General features: G+C 37.0%; 2 protein-coding genes and 2 pseudogenes across 2 annotated transcripts; all 4 read right to left on the bottom strand.

Annotated features, from left to right (window-relative positions):
* Positions 1 to 1,708: 1,708 nt before the first annotated feature.
* Positions 1,709 to 19,557, bottom strand: LOC128265641 (golgin subfamily A member 6-like protein 7). Its single transcript, XM_053001817.1, has 8 exons — positions 19,524 to 19,557; positions 19,412 to 19,442; positions 18,992 to 19,357; positions 18,689 to 18,931; positions 2,659 to 3,191; positions 2,257 to 2,585; positions 1,963 to 2,197; positions 1,709 to 1,906 (listed from the first exon to the last, which is right to left on the bottom strand). The coding sequence occupies exons 6-8, from the start codon at positions 2,337 to 2,339 to the stop codon at positions 1,709 to 1,711; spliced, it is 516 nt and encodes a 171-aa protein (XP_052857777.1). The 5' UTR covers positions 2,340 to 2,585; positions 2,659 to 3,191; positions 18,689 to 18,931; positions 18,992 to 19,357; positions 19,412 to 19,442; positions 19,524 to 19,557.
* LOC128265637 (uncharacterized) lies at positions 3,756 to 4,550 on the bottom strand. Its single transcript, XM_053001816.1, has 3 exons — positions 4,389 to 4,550; positions 4,263 to 4,330; positions 3,756 to 4,204 (listed from the first exon to the last, which is right to left on the bottom strand). The coding sequence occupies exons 1-3, from the start codon at positions 4,405 to 4,407 to the stop codon at positions 3,824 to 3,826; spliced, it is 468 nt and encodes a 155-aa protein (XP_052857776.1). The 5' UTR covers positions 4,408 to 4,550; the 3' UTR covers positions 3,756 to 3,823.
* Positions 13,468 to 14,840, bottom strand: LOC128265640 (sodium-dependent nutrient amino acid transporter 1-like; annotated as a pseudogene).
* On the bottom strand, positions 18,621 to 20,909 carry LOC128265639 (sodium-dependent nutrient amino acid transporter 1-like; annotated as a pseudogene).
* Between the last annotated feature and the right edge of the window lie 6,512 nt (positions 20,910 to 27,421).

Raw genomic sequence — 27,421 nt, 5'->3', positions numbered from 1 at the left:
TTACGAACTGTCACGCTGGCCCACGAGCTCTCGTAAGTCGTCTGCGCGAGAAAATCTGGCTAGTTAATGCTCAAGAAGTCTGCCGACGAACAGTTCGGTCGTGCATGCGCTGCTTTCGCTGTAAGCCGCAACTTTTGACGCAAATTATGGGAAACTTGCCAGCAGATAGACTTCGAGCTCTCCGCCCGTTCAATATTTGTGGCGTTGATTTTTGTGGTCCCTTCAGCACAACGTATCGTATCCGTGGTAAGCCACCGTACAAGTCGTACGTGGCCTTGTTCGTCTGTTTTGCGTCCAAAGCGGTCCACTTAGAATTAGTGTCTGACCTAACCACTGATGCTTTCTTGTTGGCATTTCAAAGGTTCGTGAGTCGTCGCGGGATTCCGGAGAAGGTGTGGTGCGACAACGCCACCAATGTCGTCGGCGCAGATCGCCACATGAGAGAGTTCCGAGCCCGTCTGGAGGAGCAGGGGGGCGGTATCGAAACATTCGCATCAAAAAAGGGATGCGAGTTTGCGTTCATACCGCCCAGAGCACCGCACTTCGGCTGACTATGGGAGGCAGGTGTGAAGTCTGCAAGGCACCTGTTCCTTCGGACGGTAGGCCAAGACCTCTTGACTGCGGAGGAGCTCGGAACTCTGCTCACCAGCGTGGAGGCCGTGCTCAACTCCAGGCCCCTCGGCGCTCTAAGCAGCGACCCGAACGACGGCGAGGCCCTGACCCCCGGGCATCTGCTCATCGGCGGCCCTCTTCTGGCCCCACCATCAGCGGAGCTCCCGGACCAGATCAGCCTGACCTGCTTGCGACGATGGCGAGGTGTCTCGTCTCTCAGGCACAGGTTTTGGCAGCGATGGTCCCGGGAGTACATCTCCAGCCTCCAGCAGCGGTCCTAGCGGCACCAGGGGGAGCCCAACCTCGTCGTGGGAGCGCTCGTCGTCGTCGCAGAAGACAATCTTCCGCCCCAGCAGTGGAGGATTGGACGAGTGGTAGCGGTGCACGCCGGCGCCGATAGCGAGGTTCGCGTGGCGGACGTCAGGACGCAGGACGGCAAATATCGGCGAGCTGTCCACCGACTGGCCCTGTTGCCCGTTCTGGGCTGAAGGACGTCGTCCCTTCAGAGGGGGCGGTGTTTGCGCACTCAGCGCTTGTATTTAAATCACTAGTTGTAGAGCGAGAGCGGGAGCCAATAAAGCTTTCGTCTGTTCGCTCTTGCGAATTCGCCCCTTCTCTCGCCACCGTAGCATAAGTTAGGTTCTAAGAGAAATTATTGAAATATAATTGTTAGTGATCCATCGAACGTCATCGTAGCCACTCCTTTTCGTCGCGCTTTCGACATAGTTTTCACAAGTTTCGCAATTAAAATCGTCTCGAATTACTGCGTTCACAAGTTTTCGCGTTGTTAATACAAAATAGTATTAAATTTTCAATTTTCACTTTGGATTAAATATTTTCGGTAATGATTTAGCCCCGAGGGGTGTTGTGTTTAAATCAAAGTATCTTTAATTTTTATTTTTAAGTACGGTAAAACGTAGTTTTAAATTTAAAAAAAATTTAAGTCACCAATTTTCCTGTTGGATAAGCCAATTAAACGTGAATAATGACATTATCATGATTTTAGTTTATTTTAAGTAAGCTTTTATTTTTAAACATTCAAATATTTTAATTTTTAATTTTACTATGGGGTTTTCTCTGGGTGAACTTACAGGGTCTACTTCAGGCGTTTAATCTCTTCTTGCATAGTGACAATCCGCACCTCTTGGTCTTTTAGCGCCATAGATCCCCGCGCTATTTGCTCCTTCAGCAACTGGATATCATGCTCCTGCCGCCTCACCTCCCTCTGCTTGAAACTCAGGATCCCGAAGAGTTTGCGCGACTCCTCCTCCTTCGAGGCCAGCTCGTTGTACACCTGCAAAGGAAAAGTGGGGAAGCATGGGCAGGGCTATTAATTCCCGGCCGCGGGACCTGACTGATCAGCATGTTTTTCTCGCCAACTTGACAGTACATTTTGTCCAGTTTGGCTCGGTTCTCCTGCTCGGTCTTCTGCAGGCTGTATATCAAGTGGTTCCGAGCGGTGAGCATCTGCTGATCGAGATCGATCTTCTCCCGCAATTTGGTCATCTCTTTGTTTAACCGACCCTCGACTTGAGATTGGGTCTTTGATTCGATGGATTTGATATTTAATGCTTCTTTTAGTTCACTGGAAGTTGGAAAAAAAAAATTTAAAAAGGTATTTTTCAAAGTCCGATATAAAACCACCTTATCTGCATCATAGCATTTCTATGTTTTTCGTTTAGTTCGTCAAAGTCTGCGTGCTCCTTCAAGGCATTGTTAACCTGCATGTTGAGAAAGTTTTATGGTCCTCGAGGTTTCGCATCTGCAGCTTGAGATCGGCAATAACCAGATCCTTCTTTTTGACACCCTTGTCCATGAAATCCTGACGCTGCTGCAGATTGACAATGAGCTCGCGTGCCTCCTTCAGTTCGCCCACCAAGAAGGCGATCTGTGCCAACTGTTTATCAATGAAGTGTCGGGCTTTGTCCGGTCCAACATGCGCCTCCTCCAGGCGGTGATGCATTCGCAGCTTGCTAAATGTGATATAAGGAAGTGGTATATTAAAAGAAACATTCAGTAATAGCCTTAAAGCTATCTTACACCGACCTAAGCTTGCCCAGTTCGATTCGCAATTCTCCAATGATTCCATCCTCATTGGCCAGCGTGGCACTCTTCTCGGCCACTAGCTGGGACAGCTCCTCGACCACATCCTCGCTGCGCCGCAGGCTCTTCTCAGCTCACTGATGGTGTGATCGCATGCGGCCAGCTCGTCAGCCAGGTTGGCCTCGTACTCCGATCTCAATTGGTTCATCTGGTCGCAGTGCTCCTTCTTGATGTTAAAGAACTTAGACTCAATGTGCTTCTTCTCCAACCGCAAGCAAGCTATCTCGCGATACAGACTTTCGTTAAAAATCCCACCTTTCAAGGATGAACCACACAACTGATCGATCTCCTCGACAATGGTGTTCATTTTGAGGTTCTTTGGGAAATGGAATATAGAACTAACGCGTCAGGGATATATGATTTTAGGGACTTATCCTTGCTCTTCTGTATCAACTGCAAATGATCGTAGAATAACATAAAGCACGAATCGACCACGGCACGACAGCGTTCCTTTAAGTCATGGACACTCTCAGTTGCTAAAAGGCAAGGAAGAAGTTAAACAAGAATTGGCTAAAAAGTTTAGATTTTTAAAGACAGTTGGTGTTAAATATTTAAATACACACTGGTAAAAAAAGGTAGTAAATTCAAGAAACCCAACTCAATTTAATGTATATTTTGCTTGGTTTTTTAACAATGCTGTATTTACTTATTTGTGGAAATGTTACATTTTTATACCCTTGCAGAGGGTATTATAATTTCAGTCAGAAGTTTTCATCGCAGAGAAAGAGACATTTCCGACCCTATAAAGTGTATATATTCTTGATCAGCATCACTGGACGAGTCAATCTAGCCATGTCCTCCTGTTCGTCCGTCTGTCCGTCAGTCTGTCCGTCCGTCCGTCCGTTTCTACACAAACCAGTCTCTCAGTTTTAAAGCTATCTGCATGACACTTCCCAAAATCTGTATTTTTATTGGAGGTAGTATATAAGTCGGAACGAGCCGGATCGGTCGACTATAGCATATAGCTCCCATAGGAACAATCGGAAAATAAAATTAAAAAAATTATAACTTTGCTGTTTTTAAATTTTTTTTTTAGTTCTTCGACACATTGTGATGGTTAAATATTTTAGAATTACGGTTTAAATCTCATCAAAATCGGACGACTATATCATATGGCTCCCATAGAAATAATAAAAATATTTAAAATAACTTCACCAGCTTCCGTCGTTGACTTAGCCCTTGGGCGCGGCAAACATTTAGTCCGCTTGACAGAGTCCTTGTCCACTTCAGGTTTACGTTCATGATCGCCCATTGTATTCTCGGAGGCTAGAAGCAAGGGCAAGGAACACGCACTGGCACTGGTTACTGCCTCCAAGGGAGTGGCCCGAATTGGGGAAGTGTTTCTCTTCGGGTCACCCGCAAGCCTGCGGATAGGTATGCGACTGGTCGGGATTGATCTGGGTCTAAGGATGGTCGGGATGCGACTGGTATCGCGACTGGTGGGTTCGGAGCCACGATTAAAGGCTCTGCCTCGGGTGGAAGTAAGAGCCTATGGAAAATGTTTAGCATTCACAAGTACCACGGTAAAATGATTCACCCCTAATCACCCAAGAAGGTCCAATGAATGCAGGCTTTTCAACTTTTTCTTCGGACCTCAGCTTTGAGGCCTTATTACCTATCAAAGAAATCAGAGGTCCATTAGCCATACCTCAATACCGAAATTTAAATCTTACCACGAACTGGAGCCGACATGATGCTGTTTTGCTGTAGAAAAAGTGTTGAAATTGTAACCGATTATATTTTGATCAACAAAACGAAAAAATAAAAAAAAAAATTTGGCCTTAATGATTCAAGATGTAAGAGGTACCAAAATACTTTGTTTTGAACTGCTTCGACCTGTGAAGTATACTGAATGCTAAGGCATAGCCCACTATAAATATTACTTTTACCACTGTACCCGGTGTTTTCCAGGCTACTTTGCTTAGGATGGGAGTATGAAAACAAATGAGCACTATCAACTAATGCGAAGCTTTGGAAGAAACGGAAGGCCTGCAAATTGGGGGGCGAAAGTAGAACGTGGTTTCGCTCTCTGATGCACATCGTCTGTGGGTAAAATTACCATTCAGTTGCTGTTAGTGCGCTTTCCGAGTAAGTTCTCAGTTCTAAGTTCGATCTGCCTAATGGGGTTTTAGATAATATTTGGTACAAGATCCGTCAATATTAGGGACTACGAGTACCCAGCTTTAGACAGTCGGCGCTTTTTAATTAAATCTAATCAGTGACGTAGACAGTCTGTATAGTACATATGAACAAACAAGCCGCCCATGAAATTACTTGGTCTCATGAGCCAGGTTGCCAAAATTCCAACGATTATACAGCCAGCCAAGATAAAAGTTATCGAATCTATGGTGGTGATTATAATCACGTCTCTAAAAATATTAAAGCTAATAAATCAGACATTTAAATGCTATTAGAGTAGCTTACTTGTGCACATTCTTGTTGAATTCATTGAAGTAGGCGTACATAAATTGGGTGTCAAAGCAAGCGGCCAACGATAAGAACATTTGGGTGACGGCCGCTTACCAAACATGTAAATTCAGCATGTGGCTTTAGGAAACACACAAATCTATGCCAGGCACCTGGCAATGTAACAGCGCGGATCAAAATGACTAACATCACCTAGGGAAACAGGGCCAGAATATAAGAAGCTTTGCCTGAGCTCCTTGAGCCTTTAGACAAAATTGTTCCGATGATAACCCAAGTGGATAAGAGCAACAATACCAGATCCCAGCTGGGAGTTCCTAGACCATTGTCCTCCAAAGTTAGGGTTCCCTGGGTACAGTTTTGTAATGTTGGTTGTATTTATATTAGACTTTATTTATAAACACAAGAAAAGAGTGCACTATAATGTTATTATATATATTGGGCTTTATTATTCCGTCCGTTTAGATCGGGACTCATTTTTAGAATGCTCACTTAATAATAATGTTGGCTTGGCTTACAATGCATATAGCTGCACGAGCAGCGCCGGGGCCAACGCTTATGTATCTGAATATATTCGTTAATGTATGCGTAAGTGTATTTGGGCGACGCAAGCAGCGGCCGCGCATGAGAGAGAGAGTGTTATGCTCACATGGTAACCGAATGGTCGGCCGCGCATGCAGACATGCCGACTCAGCATTTAGGTTGTGCATAGCATTGTTGTGTGGGTCGAATTGCTTTGCACTTGAAGTGCTGGGAATATTCGGACATAAACAAATGCTAAAATGTTACAGTGATATAAGCGGTACAGAGTGTACCCTATATGTGAGCATACTACATCTCCTCCTTTTGAAATTTAACGTAATCTATGGAGTTATTTTGTTAATTATTGTGTTAAGTATATATATATATATATGTATTTTTATAAAAATTAGCAAATTAGTCAAACTTTTTTGTTTTTTTTTTTTTTGTTATTATTTTTATTTTTTTTTTTTTTTGTTAATATAGTAAATATTGAAAAACTTAGTGAAGTTGAAACTTTGAAAATTTATGCGACTATTTCTTATTAAAAGTTACTGCAAGATATGATGTTAGCGATTTATATACCAATGGAGTCCTTGACTTAGGTCAGTTTTTCCAAAGGATTGAGAAGCAAGCCGGTATACATCAAAACAGCCAACTCAAAGTGGCACCGTGGGAAAATATCTTTGAATACGTTTCTTATTTATAATACAAATTTGTTGTGTTTTTGTATTCCTATATTTTTATTATAGTAAAGTAAAAAAATTGATTTTTTTTTTGAAGAGAAAATTTTTATGTTATTTTTATTTTTTCTTTTTTTTCTTATAAATGGCCATCCTACAAAATCTATTCTATAAAAATTTGTAATATATCTTTATGAACTGTCTGTGTTTTGTTTTTTTGCATTTAAAATAGTTATATTATTATTGGATTCTATCTTCTTTACTATATATATTAGTCTAGCTTATGGCCAGTTTCATTTTTTAATAAAACCTGGTCTCCTATTTTTAATTCAAATTCTGAGCTATTTTTGTAGTATCTATCTTTTTGTTTTGTTTATTAGTTTCTAGCATTATTCTGGCTCTTTTATATGCATGTTCTAATCTAAATTTAGATTCCTTAGCAAAATCTTCTATTCTATCTATGCTATTGAAATGTTTTGATAAGATTGGAGTTTTCCCAAAAACTAGTTCGTATGGACAATAATTATGTGCCATAGAGGGTGTTGTGTTAAAGCAGTATACGAAGTATTGTAGCCATACATCCCAATCTGTTTTATCAACTCAGATGTATGAGCGTATGAACTCGTTAAGTGTTCTGTGGCTTCGCTCCACTGTTCCGACAGTCTGGTGATGGTGTGCAGTAGAATTTATGTTTTTGATATTTAAATTTTTACATAAATCTTCAATTATTGAATTTTTATATTCCGTTCCCATGTCCGTAATGAACGTCTTCATTGGACCGTACTTCAGAATAAAATCTTCGAATATAGCTTTTGCTATTGTTTTTACATTTTTTTTTGAAATGGTATTGCTACAAGGTATTTTGTTAAATCGCAGATTAAAGTTACTGCGTATTCATTCCCTTGTTCAGACTTAGGTAGTGGACCGATCGTGTCCACGATTACCCTGTCGAAAGCTGTTTGTGGTGTTTTCGTAATGGTTAATGGGGTCTTCGTACGCGTGATTATTTTCGCTTTTTGACATTTTAGACATTTTCGTACGTACCCTGTAATATATCGAGTCATTCCTTTCCAAAAGTAATGTCTTTTGACCTTGGCCAAGGTTTTAGAAATGCCAGTATGACCTCCTTGAATTGGTTCATCAAAGTATTTGTAGACATAATTGTTTCTTTTTCTTTTTCAGAATTTATTAGGGTCACCGGGTTGAGTAGCGCTACTCTCAATGATTTTAATGTTTTATTGCCCATTTCCTTGAAATTATCTATTGAAACGTATTCAAAGATATTTTCCCACGGTGCCACTTTGAGTTGGCTGTTTTGATGTATACCGGCTTGCTTCTCAATCCTTTGGAAAAACTGACCTAAGTCAAGGACTCCATTGGTATATAAATCGCTAACATCATATCTTGCAGTAACTTTTTTTCCATGTTTAAATAAACCTAGCATATTTTTTTACGTGCAAGGTCACTACTTTACGTACTTCGTCATTGTTTATGACTCCGTATACGTTGGGCTTTGAAGCTTTTTCTATAGATTGCCTAGGCAAGTCTATTTCTTTTTCTCCTGCGCAGGATTTCTGTCTAATTTGATTTCTTGTAGTGACTTTATGTATATTTCCGGTTATATTTTGTAGTTCTTTGATGGTTATTCTTGATAGCGCATCAGCTACGTAATTGTCTTTTCCCTTTAAATATTCAACGGTGAAGTTATATTCTTCTAATTCTAGCCTCATACTTGTCAGTTTGGAACTTGGGTTAGTCATTGAGAACAAGTATGTTAACGGTCTGTGATCGGTTTAGATAATGAAATGTTTGCCATAAATGTATGGTCGAAAATGTAATATTGCCCAATGTATTGCAGCTAATTCCTGCTCGGTAGTACACTTATTACTTTCTCCCTTGGTAAAAGCTCTTGATGCATATGCAATGGGGAGTTGGAGTCCGTTATGGTTTTGCATCAGTAATTATACAAAATTCTTTACTAAAATCTGGATATTGTAGCAAAGTAGGTTCCATAAGTTTTGTTTTTAAATATTCGAATGCGTTTTGGCATTCAGATGTCCATTCAAAAGGAACATTCTTTTTACATAATCGTGTTATGTGCCGTGAATAATCGGCGAAATTTTTTATGAATCTTCTGTAGTAATTGCAGAATGCTACAAAACGTCTTGCGCTGTCTGCATCGTGTGGGACTGGATAATTCAGTATGACGTCACATTTCTTGTCATCTGGAAGTATTCCTTTATCTGTGCACTTATGACCTAGAAAAGTCACCTCATGCATAAAGAATGAACATTTTGTGGATGTAACTTTAGGTTGTATTTCCTACATTTCTCAAAAACGTCTGTTAAGTTTTTAAGCATATGTTTTTCGGAGCATCATATAACTATTAAGTCATCCATATAAAGGAATGCTTGTGAAGGTTCAAGTCCAGAGAATGCAATAGTCATCATTCTCTGAAATGAATTTGGCGCTATTTTTATGCCAAAAGGTAATCGTGTGAATCGATACGAGCCATTGCTCGTTGAAAAGGAATTTATGTCCCTTGAGCATTTTTCAAGTTATATTTGATGAAATCCTGACATTAAATCAAGACATGAAAAGTATTTTGCTTGACCTAGTTGGTCTAAAATATCATCAATTCTAGGGAGTGGAAATTTATCGGACAGTAATTTTTTATTAATCTGACGATATTCAATTACTAATCGCCACTTTTCTTCTTCGGAACCTGGAGCTGATTTTTTTCGGACAAGCAATAATGGGCTATTGTATTCCGATACTGAAGGTTCGACTATCCCGTCGGTGATTAATTTTCCGACTTGCTTTTGAATTTCGTTCACCTGACCATGTGGGCTTCTATAGATTTTTATGTAAACGGGTTCATCTTCTTTCAATCTCAGTTTTTGTTTGTTCTAATCCAAATATGTCATTATATTTTTTACATAAATTTGTGAGTTGGAATTTGAATTGTGGGGGAAAATTTTCTGACAATTGGGATAATACACACTTTTCTCTATTTTCTTTGTTTCCTTCGCCTACTTCATAGTTCAACAGTGATTCATATTCTAAATTATCCGCACTGATTACTTAATCTTCGTTTGTTGTATTCAGTAGTCTTATGAAGGCATTTTGTGTTGAAATTAATACACTGTCCTCTTTTGAACTTTATTTTATTTTTCTAATGACTTGTGATCTTGCTGGCAGAAGAATTGAGTTATTGCCAGAACTGTATTCTATTGGAACATAAATTGGAAATTTTAAATTGTTTGGTCTTATTATAAGCCAATCTTCAGATGGCTGAAAATCTAATTGACAGTTGTATTTTTTAATAAAATCAATCCCTAAAATGCCATCACAAGGGACAGCTAAGTGTAAGTCTACGATATGAAAATCGTGTGGAATTATGTACTTGGTAGTCTGTATTTCAATTGATGTTAAGCCTTTGGATTTAGTAATTTCTTGGCTTCTTCCCCGTATATCTATTATGTTATTATTTTGTACGTTTTGAAATATATCGGAATTTTCTTTTACTATAGAGATTTCGGCACCTGTGTCTACCAAAGAGACAAGTTCTTTTCCGGCAGCCACATGGGTGAATGAGACGAATATATTCTGACTGAGATTAATAGTATGGACCGTTACTTTCTCTACTGTTGAACATTTAAAGGGGGTTCGGAGTTTCCCGACGTGTCATTGGCTAATCTTACATTGCTTGTATTGTTGTTATTACCTCTATAACTTCCACGTCCGCGGTTTCCGCCGCGCTGTGTATAGTTGTTGTAGTAGAGGACCGAATTTGGTTGTCCAGTTGCTTCTGTGCAACTGTTTACGAATTTTGAAATTACTTCGTTCATTGTGTTGAAGTTGCCGGCTTGCATGATAAGTTTTACGATATCAATCGTGCAGTTTTTAGTCATTGCTTTTACTGCGTGCTGTCTGGAATAACTTCTTGCTAGTTCTAGTGTTAAGCCGTCTGTTACGTATGCACTTTCTAAAACCTTCGTCATCTGCTCAATTTCTGATGTGTATTGTTTAGCAGTTTTATTTCGTTGCTGTAGATTCATTAGCTTCGCTGACAATACCTCTACAGTTTCGCCTTTGACGTTGCTTTATAACTTAGAAATTACTTCACCTACCGTTGTTTCGTTTCCAATTAGATTTCTTGCTACGCCCTTTAGTTTTGTCTTTATTATAGAGACAGCTAGGCTTTCGTGTTCGCCTTTTATTGACTCTATAATATGCAATGCATCAATGAAACTGGTTAAGTTTTCTGCTTTATCATCGAAAACTGGTATAAGCTTTGATGCAGTGTTAATGAAGTCGATATTTGTTTGCGCCATTTCGAAGTTATTGTTCTTAGTTATGTTTGGGCTTGTGTCTGAGTCTAAATCTGTTTTATTATTTGCGTTTGATAATAAAACGGCTGGGATAGTAAGATTATTTAAATCTTCTTCCTTAAGTTCCGCGTTAAAATTTTCTTGCTCGGTTTGATCTACACCAGTTGACTCTTCCAATGTTGATCTTCATCAGTTTCAACTGTTATTGCGGTATTAAGAATCTTAGGTACAGAGATATCTAAATTGAATTTTTCTGTTATAAATATTAGGTTTTCTCTGAGCCTTTGCAAAAATTTGATACCCTTGACCAATGGTCGTCATTTAATTTTCCTCGTTGCCCATGTATTAATATGCGCGCCTCGTTAAAAAAATTTACTATTATTTCTGCGTGTTTTTTTATTGTGATCCCTTGAATTGGTCTGTTCTGATTAAGGGATTTGTAGGATTTATCGAACTCTGTTTTTATTTTGTTGAATTCAAATCGTTCCATTCCATGGCAATATTATCTATGTAATTTTACCATAAGGATCGTGGTTTCACCGAGTATAGAATGGTAATCCACGATCTCTTCTACTGAGACGTATGGCAAAGTATTTAGGATTAAACCCTTTATTTTTTGATTGTAAGCAAACAAAAGGCTAAATTCCAAATTGTACTTTTCCATATAGTTATATTCGAATTCAGTGATTGCAATGAAGTTTTTATGGCAATGGGGAATGTTTAATGCACGCATTCTAAATTCTGTCTATCGTGTTAAATGCCATAATTTAAACAAAAAATAATTAAATTTTTTTTTTTTAATAGGGTGGTATTAAATTGAACACTCTAATATTTTGAAAAAAAAAAAATTTTTTTTATTATATCTAGATTGTGTGCTCTACTTAAATACTTCTTCTTTAAACATTTATTATGCAATTTGTATATTTTGGTAACAATATTTACACTCAAGATGACAATGATTATTATTAAGAGTATATGTACACAATATAGGTCAATATTGTTTGGTTCTATTTTATTAATAACGTTAACAGTGGAGTCCCCTGACTTAACGTCTACGATTCCCATTTTGGGTAGATGTACTTCTAATATATAGCGGTATTATTATAATTAATATGATATTCTTTAGAGAATTTATCTATTCTATTGTTATTCATTCATATGAAGAGATTTTATATGGATATACGTAAATGTTCCTGTCTAGCTTTTAAAGTCTGAGGAGCACTCAGCAAAATAACGTCATCAAACAAAAATGTAGGAATTTAGTTATTCAAAACTGATTGATTAAATTATTGTCTTCTGGCATAGTCGCATAAATTTCATTTATTAAAATAGAAAATTGGAAGAAAAAAAAATTTTGTGTTAATATTCATATAACTGATTTACAATATTTTGCTCTATATAAACCAATATCAGTTATATGTTGTTAGTATATAGCCTAACAGTGGTTAGTATTTTTCGAGCAGCGCTTTCGCGCATCGGCTCGGGCTTAGAAGTTTATAATTAAGACAACTTAGGCATTGGCATAAATGCGGCCCTTGTTGCGTTACTTTGCTCGTTTACAAAGTATTTTGTCCAGTTCTTTAATATTTTGTGCGTGTGCTTCCATCTCCTGCGGGATCGTTGCTATATTCCTGTAGTCCTTCAGTAATCGTCTCTGTTGCAGGAGTTTTACCCTTTTTCCACTTCTTTTTCTTTTGTGGATGGGTGTGCTGGACTCCTGTCGTGCCCTGTACTCAGCTATTGTGAGTGGTCGAGGTCCATCGTTGGGACACAATTCTAGGGCCTCTCGTAAGGTGCAGGTGCCTCCCACGACGGTGCACTCATATGCTTCCTTCGTTGGTGTAGCCGGCGGTCTGCCTACCACACTTCAGTTTCCATCGTTGGTGCAGAAGGATTTGCCATTCCTTCCTGGTCAATTTTCTTTATTTTTTCTTCCTTCCCTTTTTTTTTTGTGTTGATTTTTTTTTTTGTTGTTTCTGTAGTCCGGGCCTTTTGGGCTCAGGCGGCGCCGGTGCTGGTCATCGCACAGGCTAATTACTGTTGATTTTTTTTTTCTGGCTGGAGATTTCGATTGACGATTTTCGAGGGCGGCTCTGGAGGAACTAATTTCGTACAGCCGAGGATTTGGGATCGGCTTGCATCGTCCACATTGGACGGCCACACTTGTTAAGCATTGGCCCTAATTAGCCAAACTCGCCGATTTACGCATTTTAGGGCCAAAATAACGAATCGTCTCACTTTCTACTCGCGCACATGTCACGGTCGCCATGTAATGTTGGTTGTATGTATATTAGACTTTATTTTATAAACACAAGAAAAGAGTGCACTATAATGTTATTATATATATTGGGCTTTATTATTCCGTCCGTTTAGATCGGGACTCATTTTTAGAATGCTCACTTAATAATAATGTTGGCTTGGCTTACAATGCATATAGCTGCACGAGCAGCGCCGGGGCCAACGCTTATGTATCTGAATATATTCGTTAATGTATGCGTAAGTGTATTTGGGCGACGCAAGCAGCGGCCGCGCATGAGAGAGAGAGTGTTATGCTCACATGGTAACCGAATGGTCGGCCGCGCATGCAGACATGCCGACTCAGCATTTTGGGTGCGCATAACATTGTTGTGTGGGTCGAATTGCTTTGCACTTGAAGTGCTGGGAATATTCGGACATAAACAAATGCTACAATGTTACATTAATATAAGCGGTACAGTGTGTACCCTATATGTGAGCATACTACAGTTTATCTGTATAGGATGGGAGGTTAGTTAATTGTTATGAAGGGGACTTTATTCCTTCAAACTAACGTGAAGAGCAGCTCCGCGAAGACACACCCTGCCAATAGACGTATCATTGGAATCTCCTGTGGCCACATAGCTGCTGCCCCATTCCACCAGGCAATAAGGCCAGGACAGGACCTCACTAAAACTGGCCACCAAATACCGGATGGTCAATGCCATAATACAGGCATAGTAGGTGGTAGCCATCGCGGTGGAATATACCTGGCCATAAGCAATGCCTGCAAAGCATTAATTGGGGGTAATGGGTTATAAACCTTTAACGCTTTTGCTTTCACTGTCTTACAAAATGTGTCGCTTATTTTTTTTTAATTACTTATACAGTGTGTAGACTCTGAATTAAGTTAAGTTAAGTTAAGAAAATAGCGAGTTTTATCACTTTTGAACTTTATCATTTAAAAATATTTATCTTATCTATATTTTCTTATCACTTTCTTTTATTTTTTTTACAAACGATTTTATGACTTTCTTTTATAGAAATTAAATCTCAGTATGATCAACATAGTAATTTTTCCAATTATGTTGAAGCTGAATCGAATTCTTTTAAAGTTAACTTTTCTTAATGTAAGTTTTTTCAGCGTTTTATACAAATTTAGCATTAAGTTGAATAATTTGTGATTTGTATCATTTTTATACCCTTGCAGAGCGTATTATAATTTCAGTCAAAAATTTGCAACGCAATGTATGAGACTTTTCCGACCCTATAAAGTATATTTATTCTTGATCAGCATCACTAGCATCCGTTTCTAGGCAAACTAGTCTCTCATTTTTAACAAAATATAACCCCAGTTGCAAATTATCACTTTCGTACATTTTTTTTTCAAACAATTTTATGACTATTTTTTATTAAAAAATTAATCTCAATATGATCAATTAATTTTTTAAAAATTAATTTTTTTTAATTAAATGAAAACACAATTTGAACCTTTCATAATAGCAACCATATCGAAGGCCTTGATGCAACCACTACTGGAAAACTGGCCAATGATCACCTCCAGGTAGTATACTGGTCTGCCGATCAACAGGAGCAGTATCACATATGGTATCGAAAAGCTCCTCCCCCCGATCTCCACAGCAATGAAGGGAAAGCGCCAGACTTTTCCCAGACCCACGGACAATGCGATGCAGGAAAAGAGGAACTCCACCACTGACCCCGCTGGCCAGAAGACTTAAACTTCCCTTTGCAGTTTATGGTGAGCTTTCTGAATTACAGGTTCGTTTAGGCAAATTCAATATGTAATGGATCTAGGAACCTCATATCTTCTCCTTCGGCGCTGTACATAACTTAACTAATGTCCTTTTCTGGATCCTTGGGCTTCATCCATGCTACGCCTAAGCTTTTGGTACTCTGCAGCATCACCCATATTTGCGAATTAGAGTAATTGAATTACTTAATATGAATGAAATGCAGGCAGAAAAGCTCACGTGCGCCCAGAATAAATGCCTGGAAAAAATAGCTCAGTTTATATAGGTCAGTTTCTCAAGTTCAAAGTTACATGATATACACACAGAGCCGGAAAAAGGGATCGACCAAATCACGCGATCAGGGCATTTATAGCCAGTGTTGAGACAGGTACCATTTTTTTTACCTAGGTAAGGTAAAAGGTAGTTGCAAATATTTGTACCTAGGTAAGGTAAAAGGTATGCAATTTTTTCTGTACCTAGGTAAAGGTAAAAGGTAAAAAATACAACTTAAAATTTTTTAAATTTGAAATTTATATTATCAGTTTCTTTTTCTGAGATACAAAGATATAAACATAAGTCACATTGGTTTCTTTTTTTTAGATCGTCAGATCTATAAACATATATATCATTGGTTTCTTTTTCTGAGATACAAAGATTTATAAACATAAGTCACATTGGTTTCTTTTTTGAGATCGTCACATTGGTTTCTTTTTTTGAGATCGTCACATTGGTTTCTTTTTCTGAGATACTGAGATTTATAAACATAAGTAACATTGGTTTCCTCTTCTTAAATACTGAGATTTATAAACATAAGTAACATTGGTTTCCTTTTCTTAGACACATTGGTTTCTTTTCTTGGATTTATTAATACTCGTGTTTTTTTAACATAACAAGCGTTTCAAATATTTCTTCCCCCATCCGGTTTCTTTTCGGGGTAAGAATTTGACCACCACAGCTAAATAAGCGTTCAACCGGAGCTGAGCTCGGGAGAACAGAATTAAACTTTAAAAAACATGTAGGATTCTTTTGTAGTTTTGTAATGATGTCAAGTTTTTATCTGTGTCATTGAAATATGCTAAAACATCGAGTTCAAATTTACAGTTTTCAAAATCTTTTTCCTCCCTTGTCTTTAGAGCTGAAATTGAAGTGTAAAACTCTTCTGAATCGTTGGTCAAAACACTATCATTTACAAATTGTTCTTCGCCTTCTTTTGTTTCTTCAACTAGCCACTCCTTAAATGTTTTCAAATTTCTTTTCTCCAAAATTGGAATCCATTTTAATTTAAAATTTGGAATTGTAATGGTCGACAAAACAAAAGGTTTGGCCTCAAGTTAATAATGAAAGGAAACCGCTTGTAAACGCCAGATTTAAGCGCATCTGATAGAGGGTCGCAAAATTCTAAGTTAGTTAACTGTTCCAATTTGTGTGAAATTCCAAGTAACGTAGGTAATAAATATCCCAGGTAGCAACGATTTTCACCCTGCAAAAGATCAATTGCTTTTGCAAAAATATCGGTAACAGAATTCATTTCCTGCTAAAATTCTATTTCTGTGGCTGTAAAACAAGGCTTCTTTAAAGTAATACATATAGTTTTTAAATGATGCTTTACTTCTAAAATACGGCTAATGTCATGAAAAGAGTTCCACCTGGTCGCACAAGGGGCTATCAGTTTAAGGTGGCAAATGCTTTCAACTTCGTCTGCTGCAACAGTTGATCGGCTCACAATATTCCAAAGTGACGTCGCTTTTGCAAGAGACGAGTGATACAAACGTTTGAATGAGATGGACTCTAATGCCTTTTCTGCATCTTTTGTGACAATTAAGTTAAGCGTGTGAGAGGCGCATCTAAAGTGATCTGGCAGAATAATTTCATCATCTTTACAAATGTCAATCTCTACAGCATCGATTTCAGACTCCTCTAAAAATTCGGGTTTTATAGCATTTGACCCAGCAAATTTATCGAAGCTGTAGACTTTAAATGCTTTACAAAAGTTTGATGCATTGTCGGTAACAGTGCCGGATATTTGAGAATCTTTTAAGCCGTATTAAGAGAGAACATCTGCCAAAGTTTTTCCAATTAGTTCTTGGGTATGAGAAAAACGAACTCGTTTACATGCGAGCACAAGTGAACGTCTAGCTAATGTAGAATAATATAATGTCCGGTGACACCAAAAAAGCTTTTGTTGTTGGCGCTCCAGATGTCAGCTGTCGTACAAATAAAAGCCACTTCTTTAAAAATATTCGTCAAATTTTGCTCATACTCGGCTCTGCGCTTCTGTAGAATTGTCTTGATTGTTTTCCGGCACGGTATATTAATAGATCGCCCTGATATTGTTGACAGAAGGGATCTGAAGCTTGCTTTTTCGACGTGACATAGTGGTAACATTTCCGTTACAATGTAGTCACAAATTTCATTATTTACCTGCAATAGTTAAAATATATTAAATTAAATTAAGTTATATTTAAATCTTTCTATGTTTACCTGGACTGAGTTAAAAGTACTGAAGCAGGATTTTCGATCTTTTGCCTCACCGGAAATTTTCACTTCTATTTTTGAATTTTTCGCTTTCAAAGCTTCATACGAAGAATAACTGTTCGGGTGAACCCTTTGAAAAAAAAGAATCATAATGTTTTAATGTCTTCTTTATACTTGTTTAATTTAAACGTTATTGTGTGCTTAGTCATACATATATTTATAAAAATGTGGTTTAATAAAAAAAAATAGTTTTACATTTTTTGGTGGAAAATAAAACCGCTTAAAAATATTGGTAATTGTTAAAGAATGACCACCCCATCAATGTCTATAAAATTATGACCATATGTATGTATATATGTATCCGCCAATTTCTTATTATAATGCACTTTTAGATTATTTAAACTTATGGAAAATAATTTTCGCGCGAAAAAAATGCATGTGCATAGATATGCACATTTACATTTAAACATACACTCCAATAAGCACATATTCATACATATATGATGCATACATAAATATGTACTTGTTCACATACTCAAATAATTCGAAGGTGCATTAAAAAAAATTGCGGGAATCGTGCTGCTTCATGCTATGATTGTTTAAATGTTTTAATGAAATAGGCACAATCTATACATAAATACATACATATGTATGTATGTATGTAATGTATGAATAAGCACATATGTATGTTCAAAAGCACATGTGCATGTCTACGCACATGCATTTTTTCGCGCGAAAATTAATTTATCAATTCACTTCGCAGTTCACTTACCTTCAGATGTTTATGCAAGTTGCCGGTTGACTTTTCATCAAATTTGATAGTTTTTTTCACACACAGTTTGCACTTCCCGTCCGGTAAAAAGAAAGTACCATTTAAAATTAATGGTAGCTCCTTTTTTTCTGCGTCTTCTTTGCTAATTTTAAGATTTGTTGTGGCGTTTTCTAGAAACCGATGTCATCGATAAAGGTGCACTGTTTAGGTAGCAAAGGCATTGCTCTGTGAGTAAGTGGTGGAACTATCATATTTCTAAGTTTTCGATTGCATTGCTGTGAAGCAGGGCTATGTCTAATATGCACAATATTTACTTACACGTATAGAAGTACCTTAATACCTTCAATAGCTAAAACTTAAGGTAAACGAAAATTCGTACCTAGGTAAGGTAAAAGGTAGCCAAATATTGTTTTACCTAGGTAAGGTAAGAGATACCGAAAAAAATTACCTAGGTACATACCTAGGTACAAGTACCTAGATACACTCCAACACTGTTTATAGCCAAAACTAGTCGGCCAAATATATCAAACTGATGACAGGCAACGGCCTCAGGCTATTTTCGTTAATTCTTTAGTTTATGAAAGTCAACAAAGTCAAGCTCCTCTCTGTTTCTATTGTATGCCATTTCACAGCTCAATAATTTTTAAATGTCATTCCCAGCTGGGTATTAATACATTTATATATTTTTTTGAGAATTAAAATTATAACTATCTTAAAGTAATTTATGGTTCCTGCTGCAGTCTGCTTGAAGAGAATTAATAGCATTTGCTATATAATCACGCAGATTCTTGGGCAATCGGTGCAGATCTTCGGCGTCAACCACGACTTTGCACTTCTCGTTCACCACCACGGCCACAAACTTGTAGACTCCTTGAAGCTTTTGGGGTGCCAAGGTGCGGATTTTGTGCATTAACTCTGACGGCAAGTTCTCCAGCTTCTTGTGCTGCATCTCCAAGCCTCGCACCTTGTTCAACTCGATTACCCGGTGATGCGATTTTTCCTTTCTCGAAAACGGCTGGAATACTGAGGGTCAGGAGACAGATTAAATTTTTTAAATCGGGAATAGAGTCAGCAGCTACTCACCAGCTTCCGTCGTCGACTTAGCCCTTGGGCGCGGCAAACATTTACTCCGCTTGACAGAGTCCTTGTCCACTTCAGGTTTACGTTCATGATCGCCCACTGTGTTCTCGGAGGCTAGAAGCAAGGGCAAGGAACACGCACTGCCACTAGTTACTGCCTCCAAGGGAGAGGCCCGAACTCGGGAATTGTTTCTCTTCGAGTCACCCGCAAGCCTGCGGATAGTTATGCGACTGGTCGGGATTGATCTGGGTCTGCGGATGGTCGGGATGCGACTGGGACTGGTATCGCGACTGGTGGGTTCGGAGCCACGATTAAAGGCTCTGCCTCGGCTTTTCAACTTTTCCCTCGGACCTCAGCTTTGAGGCCTTACTACTTATCAAAGAAATCAGAGGTTTATTAGCCATACCGAAATTCAAATCTTACCACGAACTGGAAGCGACATGATGCTGTTTTGCTGTAGAAAAGGGGTGAAATTGTAACCGATTATATTTTGATCAACAAAACGAAAAAATATAAAAAAAAAATTTGGCCTTACATGGTACCAAAATACTTTGTTCTGAACTGCTTCGACTTGTGAAGTATACTGAATGATATGGCATAGCCCACTATAAATATTACTTTTTCCACTGTACCCGGTGTTTTCCAGGCTACTTTGCCTAGGATGGGAGTATGAAAACAAATGAGCACTATCAACTAATGCGAAGCTTTGGATGAAACGGAAGGCCTGTGGGCCAAAATTTGCATTCAGTTGCTGTTCGTGCGATTTCCGACTAAGTTCTCAGTTCTAAGTTAGAACTGCCTAATGGGGTTTTAGATAATATTTGGTACAAGATCCGTCAATATTAGGGACTACGAGTACCCAAATATTGAATAATTATTTAAAATTATCATTAAATGTGCTTTTGATGATTTAATCTATGGGATTTGTTTTTGTCACCATTATTGGGGCTGTTATTTTGCTTAAGACAGTCGGCGCTTCTTAATTAAATTTAATCAGTGACTTATACAGTCTGTATAGTACATATGTATATACGCAATGCGATCCATTTTCAAAGGCTGAGCAGCCAAGCCGCCCATGAAGAAGAACAGCGCAGCGATTAGTTGGGGCAGATACTTGAACTTGGCAATCGCTTCGGGTAGGAAATGAATGCCAGACCATCTCTACCCTTGACCACCCGCGAAATGTCCAAGGTATTGGTCTAATGAGCCAGGTTGCCAAAATTCCAAAGAATATACAGCCAGCCAAGATGGAAGTTATCGAATCTAGCTTACTTGTGCACATTCTTGTTGAATTCATTGAAGGAGGCGTACATGACCAGGGTGCCAAAGCAAGCGGCCAACGAGAAGAACATTTTGGTGATGGCCGCATACCAAACATGTGAATTCAGCAGCTGAGACCATTGTGGCTTTAAGAAATACACAATTCCATGCCAGGCTCCTGGCAATGTAGCAGCGCGGATCAAAATGACTAACATAATCACATAGGGAAATAGGGCCAGAATATAAGAAGCGTTGCCTGAGCTCCTAATGCCTTTAGACAAAATTGTTCCGATGATAACCCAAGTGGCTAAGAAAAACAATATCAGATCTCAGCTGGGAGTTCCAAGACCATTGTCCTCCAAAGTTTCGGGTTCCCTGAGTAATGTTTGTCTGTATAGATGGGAGGTTAGTTAATTGTTATGAAAGGGACTTTTTCCTTCAACCTTAAGTGAAGAACAGCTCCGTGGAGAACACACCCTGCCCAATAGACGTATCATTGACTGCTGTTTCTCCTGTGCCCACACAGCTGCTGCCCCATTCCACCAGGCAATAAGTCCAGGGCAAGACCTCACTAAAACTGGCCACCAAATACCGGATGGTCAATGCCATAATACAGGTATAGTAGGTGGTAGACAAAGCGGTACCTGTCCATAAGCAATGCCTGCAAACATTAATTGGGGGTAATGGTTATTTAACCTTTAAAGCTTATGCTTTCACTGTGTTACAAAATGTGTCGCTTATTTTTTTAATTACTTAACTCTGAATTTGGCACTTTAAGTTAAGAAAATAGTGAGTTTTCTAACTTTTGAACTTTGTCAGTTAAAAAAATTGGTCTTATCTATATTTTCTTATCACTTTCTTGTGTTTTCTACAAACTATTTTATGACTTTCTTTTATAGAAATTAAATCATAATCAACATAGTAATATTTCCCATTTTGATGAAATTGAATCGAATTCTTTTAAAGTTAATTTTAACAAAATATAAGACCAGTTGCACTTTCATATATTTGTTTCCAAACGATTTTCACAAAAATTCAAGCTCACGAGGATCAATTAATTTTTTAATAATTAATTTGTCAGACATTGCCCAGACCCACGGACAAAGCGATGCAGGAGAAGAGGAACTCCACTGATCCCACTGGCCAGAGGACTTGGACTCCACTTCGCAGTTTTTGACCAGGGTGCCAGGGACAGTTTAGAAATGGCCTGACACGATTATAGAGATCTGCTAAAAGGTGAGCTGAACACAGCTCAAGGCGAGGCAAAGTTTTCGTCTTGAGGGGATTTCGATTTGGCGGTCAATAAAGAAACTTTCAAACCTTCAGCAGCTTAAGTAAGAACGTAAATGCACTCTCCATAAGCTCGCTTGGAAGCGTCTGCAAAACCATGTATTTGAATCGGGACTTGTCGATCTGTGTGAACGAATCGCGATACCTTAATTTTCGAAAGTTCCAGAAGCGTCGCATTAAACGTCTCCCACGATGTAAGCAAGGAAAGAGTCATCCAACCGAAATTGAAAGTAATCTTTAACATAACCACGCCAAGGGTCTTAGTTACGTCTGATTCAACCATAAGTAGCATTACAGCGCTATCAGTTGCGGATAACTCTGGGCAGTTTGAAAACCACTTTGCCAATACAAAGCCTGCCTCTTGCAAGACCTGAGAAACTTCGTCTCGAAGGCTTTGCAGGTCCTCAACGCATCCGGCGCCAGTCAACAAATCGTCAACATAAAATCATTCTGAATAACCTTTGCGGCTTTTGGATGAGTTGCTTGCGCCATCTCTCCTAGCCGCATTAAACACCGAATCGCCAAATAGGGTGCTGGCGAAGTTCCATATGTAACGGTGTTCAACTTAAAGATTTTCAGGGACTCAGAAGGATCTCGTCTCCATACTATGAGCTGGAAGTTATCGTCCACCATCACTTGGCGATACATCTTTTTGATGTCGGCCGCAAGGGCAAACTTATGCAATCTAAACCGAAGCAGAGTCGAGTACAGCTCCTCTTGAATAGTTGGGCCTACCATCAAGATGTCATTCAACGCTACCTGCGTAGAAGTACGGCTCAACGCATCGAAAAGTACTCTCAACTTAGTTGAAGTACTTGGTGGCCGTAAAACGCATTGGTGCGGAATGATATAGTGCGGAGTATTCGGAATTTTGTCATTGGTGGAGGACATGTGGCCCAGTGAAACATATTCCTCCATGAATTCAATATACATCTTCTTCAGCGAAGGGTCCTTTGACAATTTCCTTTCTAGCGACAAAAATCTACGTTTCGCAACTTCGTATGACGAACCAAGAGTATTTGGGTCAGATTTAAACGGCAAACGAACCGAAAATCTACCGGACGACAATCTTTGAGTATTTTTCTCTAAGTGTTGTTGACAGAGTTGTTGCTCAGGAGTATGGACTTTAGCCTTGGGCGTATTATGAATGAGACTTTTCCGACCCTATAAAGTATATTTATTCTTGATCAGCATCACTAGGAGAGTCAATCTAGCCATGTCCGTCTGTCCGTCCGTTTCTACGCAAACTAGTTTCTCAGTTTTAAAGCTATCTACTTGAAATTTTCCCAAAAGTTGTTTTTCTATTACAGGTAGCAAACAACACGGAAGGCGCGGAACAATCGGAAAAATAAATGAAAAAATTATAACTTTGCTGTTTTTAAAATTTTTGTTTTAGTTCTTCGACATATATTAATGGTTAAATATTTCAGAATTACGTTTTAAATTTAATCAAAATCGGACGGCTTTATCATATAGCTTCCAAAAAAAATGATAGCTTTGCTGTTTTTAAAATTTTTTTTTAGTTCTTCGACATATAGTCGGTTGCGAAACGAATCTTTATTACTACATCACAGGTTAATGTATATATATACCAATATTTATTTTCATATAAAGTAATTAGGTCAATTATTTAAAAATTTAATGTAGGCAGAATAAAAGCTTTTATATTTCACTTATATGTTGGCAACGCAGTGAAGGAGAAAAAAAATGATAGCTTTGCCGTTTTTAAAATTTTTTTTTAGTTCTTCGACATATAGTAATGGTTAAATATTTTAGAATTACGGTTTAAGTTGCATCAAAATCGGACGGCTATAACTTAAAGTTTCCATAGGATAAAAAAATTTTTTTTTTAAATTTTTTAAAATCTAAATTTTTTGTAAATTTTTTTTATGTTTACTTACAGTTTTAAATGTGTTACCCCCTCTTTTTGTCAGTCATATCAGTGAATCAGTCAATATTTTAGGATTTTAAAAATGTTTAGAGCCGCAGCTAAGAGTTGCTGAGTTCCGGTACATTCATAATTAAGTAGCGCCGTCTCCATATTTTTGAAGCTCAAACGCAAGTGTCTGTCCTCACGTTATTGTGAAATTGTTTTGTTTTTATCATTTGTGTTTGTATACGATTTGTCACATTCATTTTTCGAATGCATATGCTTGATCTTTGGTGCATAATAGAAGCGACGAATACAGAAAAAGCTCAGACAGTAATCAATTTAGTAGATATAAACATTAAAAGCAAGAGTTACGTCTTTGACTAATGAGATTAATTAACGTGTTGGTTACTTTTGTAAGAAAATATCAGCATATTGGGAACAGTACAGACGAACCAAGTATTGAGAAAATTGTATCGCTTTTAATGGACTAATTTATCCGTCAACGAAGAGCTGAACTTTATAAAAAAATTCAATACCTAACGCCGACCGAATATACCGATATTTCCAACAAAACATTATTCGTACACAATCCCCTTTAACTTACTATGGTTGATGGTCAGGTGTGCAACGCGTTAAGCAACACATCTTAAACTTATTTCCATTTATATTACAATTTTTTATTTTTGTTTTTATACCCTTGCAGAGGATATTATAATTTCAGTCAGAAGTTTGCAACGCAGTGAAGGAGACGTTTCCGACCCTATAAAGTATATATATTCTTGATCAGCATCACTAGTAGAGTCGATCTAGCCATGTCCGTCTGTCCGTCCGTCTGTCCGTCCGTCTGTCCGTCCGTCTGTCCGTCCGTTTATATGCAAACTAGTCTCTCAGTTTTAAAGCTATCTGCATGAAACTTTCCCAAAAGTTGTCTTTCTATTGCAGGTAGTATATAAGTCGGAACGAGCCGGATCGGACGACTATAGCATATAGCTCCCATAGGAACAATCGAAAAATAAATGAAAACAAATTATAACTTTGCTGTTTTTTAATTTTTTGTTTAGTTCTTCGACTATAGTAATGGTAAAATATTTCCGATTTACGGTTTAAATTTCATCAAAATCGGACGACTATAGCATATAGCTCCCATAGGAACAATCGGAAAAATAAATGAAAAAAAATTATAACTTTGCTGTTTTTTAATTTTTTGTTTAGTTCTTCGACATATAGCAATGTTTAATTATTTCAGAATTTGGTATAAATTTTATCAAAATCGGACGTCTATAGCATATAGCTCCCATAGAAATAATAAAAATATATAAAATAACTATCTAATAATTGAGCTGCAGATCATCATAGTTTCAATGTTTTTTTAGCACATACTCAAGTAAATCATAATTTAAATGTTTTCAAAAGTATTTAATTAATGCAATAGCTGCAAGGGTATATGAACTTCGGCTTGCCGAAGTTTGCTTTCCTTCTTGTTTTTTTTATAATTTAAATATTATATATTATTTTATATTATAGTATACGGGTACTCCATTTATATATTTTGAATATATATCGGTGGCGAAACGAATCTTTATTACTACATCACAGGTTAAGGTATATATATATATTCCAATATTCATTTTTATATATAGTAATTAGGTCAATTTATAGGCGGAATAAAAGCTTTGTCATTTTTATACCCTTGCAGAGGGTATTTTAATTTCTCTTAGAAGTTGGCAACGCAGTGAAGGAGACATTTCCGACCATGTAAAGTATATATCCAGCATCACTAGAAGTCTGTCCTTCCCTTTCGTTGCAAACTAGTCTCTCAGTTTTAAAGCTATCTGAATGAAACTTTCCCAAAAGTTGTCTTTGTATGGCAGGTTGTACATAAATCGGAACGAGCTTCATCGGAAGACTATAGATTATACAAACGAAAAATTATACAAAAAAAAATTAAAATTAATTTTTTAATATTTTTCTTAATATTTATTCATTTTTTAATATTTTTTTTAGTTCTTCGACATTTAGTAATAGTTAAATATTTCAGAATTACGGTTTAAGTTCCATAAAAATCGGGAGACTATAACATAAAGCTTACATAGAAACAATAACAATAAAAAATAAAATATTTTTAATTTAACATTTTTGTTATTAAATTTTTTTTTTAAATTTTAATGTTTTCAAGATTATTTAATATTTGCAATATTCGGCTTGCCAAAATATTTGTTATATATTTTTGGTGAAAATTTCATAGCAGTATCACAGCTAGAAGTATTTATGGCCGCTGTGCCTTACAAGCGAGACCACTGTGCATTGGTGTGATTCCACTTCGGTTGCGAAACGAATCTTTATTACTACATCACAGGTTAAGGTATATATATACCAATATTTATTTTCATATATAGTAATTAGGTCAATTATTTAAAAATTAAATGTAGGCAGAATAAAAGCTTTTATATTTCACTTAGAAGTTGGCAACGCAGTGAAGGAGACATTTCTGACCATGTAAAGTATATTTATTCAGCATCTCTAGAAGTCGGTCTAGCCCTGTCCGTATGTCCGTCTGTCCTTCCCTTTCTTTGCAAACTAGTTTCTCAGTTTTAAAGTTATCTGAAGAAAACTTTCCCAAAAGTTGTCTTTGTATGGCAGGTTGTACATAAATCGGAACAAGCTTCATCGGAAGACTAAAAATTATACAAACGGAAAAATATACAAAAAAAAATTAAAATTAATTTTTTAATATTTTTCTATCATTTTGTTAATTTTTTAATATTTTTTTTAGTTTGTCGACATTTAGTAATAGTTAAATATTTCAGAATAACGGTTTAAATTCCATAAAAATCGGGGGACTATAACATATAGCTTACATGGAAACAATAACAATAAAAAATAAAATATTTTTAATTTAACATTTTTGTTATTTAATTTTTTTTTTAAATTTTGTTTGACTTATTGATATTTTAACAGTTCAGAATTACGGTTTTAATTTTATTAAAATCGGACAATGATATCATATAGCTGTCATATTAAATATCGAATAATTGAGTTATAAATCATCATAGCTTCAATGCTTTTAAACATATACGCAAGTAAATAATATTTTTAATTTTTTCAAGAACATTTAACATTTGCAGTAGCAGCAAGGGTATATGAACATCGGCTTGCCAAAGTTTGTTCCTTTCTTGTTTCATAAAAAATTTTTAATAAAAAAATGTTTCAAATCAAAATAACAAAATTTATAAAATTTGTACTTATTGTTCCTATGGGAGCTATAAAATATAGTAGACCAATGAAGAAAATATTTTTTGATTATACCTAAAATATTTTTATAGATTTTTGGTGTAAATTTCATAGCGGTATCACAACTAGAAGTATTTATGGCCGCTGTGCCTTACAAGCGAGACCACCAATATTCATTTTCATATATAGTAATTGAGTCAATTATTTAAAAATTAAATGTAGGCGGAATAAAAGCTTAGTCATTTTTACACCCTAGCAGGCGGGTATTTTAATTCCACTTAGAAGTTGGCAACGCAATGAAGGAGACTTTTCCGACCATGTAAAGTATATATATTCAGTATCACTAGAAGTCGATCTAGCCATATCCGTATGTCCGTCTGCCCGTCTCTTTCCTCGCAAACTAGTCTCTCAGTCTGAATGAAACTTTCCCAAAAAATGTCTTTGTATGGCAGGTTGTACATATATCGGAACGAATATAAAAAAAATTAAATGTAATATTTTTTTTTAGTTCTTCGACATTTAGTAATAGTTAAATATTTCAGAGTTACGGTTTAAATTCCATCAAAATCGGGAGACTTTAACACAAAGCTTACATAAAAACATAACAATAAAAAAAAAAATTATTCTTATAATTTAATTGTTGTCTGCTAATTTTTTTTTTTTAATTATTTTTTGACTTATGGGGAAAATAACAAAAATGCCACTCCTTTAGTTTAGATATAGAAATTAAACGCACGATAGGTTCAATTGAAATTATTTCTTGATTTTATTAGCTGTGC

This window comes from Drosophila gunungcola, unplaced genomic scaffold (genome assembly GCF_025200985.1).
Source record: "Drosophila gunungcola strain Sukarami unplaced genomic scaffold, Dgunungcola_SK_2 000143F, whole genome shotgun sequence".
NCBI lineage: Eukaryota > Metazoa > Arthropoda > Insecta > Diptera > Drosophilidae > Drosophila > Drosophila gunungcola.
This window is presented reverse-complemented; position numbering and strand designations above follow the sequence as displayed.

Coding starts and splice junctions, on each gene's coding strand:
- LOC128265641 (XM_053001817.1), bottom strand. CDS start 2,339: ATGCAGGTTAACAATGCCTTGAAGGAGCACGCAGACTTTGACGAACTA. Junction 2,198..2,256: donor AATGCTATGATGCAGATAAG/GTGGTTTTATAT, acceptor TCCAACTTCCAG/TGAACTAAAAGAAGCATTAA. Junction 1,907..1,962: donor AAAACATGCTGATCAGTCAG/GTCCCGCGGCCG, acceptor TTTCCTTTGCAG/GTGTACAACGAGCTGGCCTC.
- LOC128265637 (XM_053001816.1), bottom strand. Junction 4,205..4,262: donor CATTCATTGGACCTTCTTGG/GTGATTAGGGGT, acceptor CATTTTCCATAG/GCTCTTACTTCCACCCGAGG.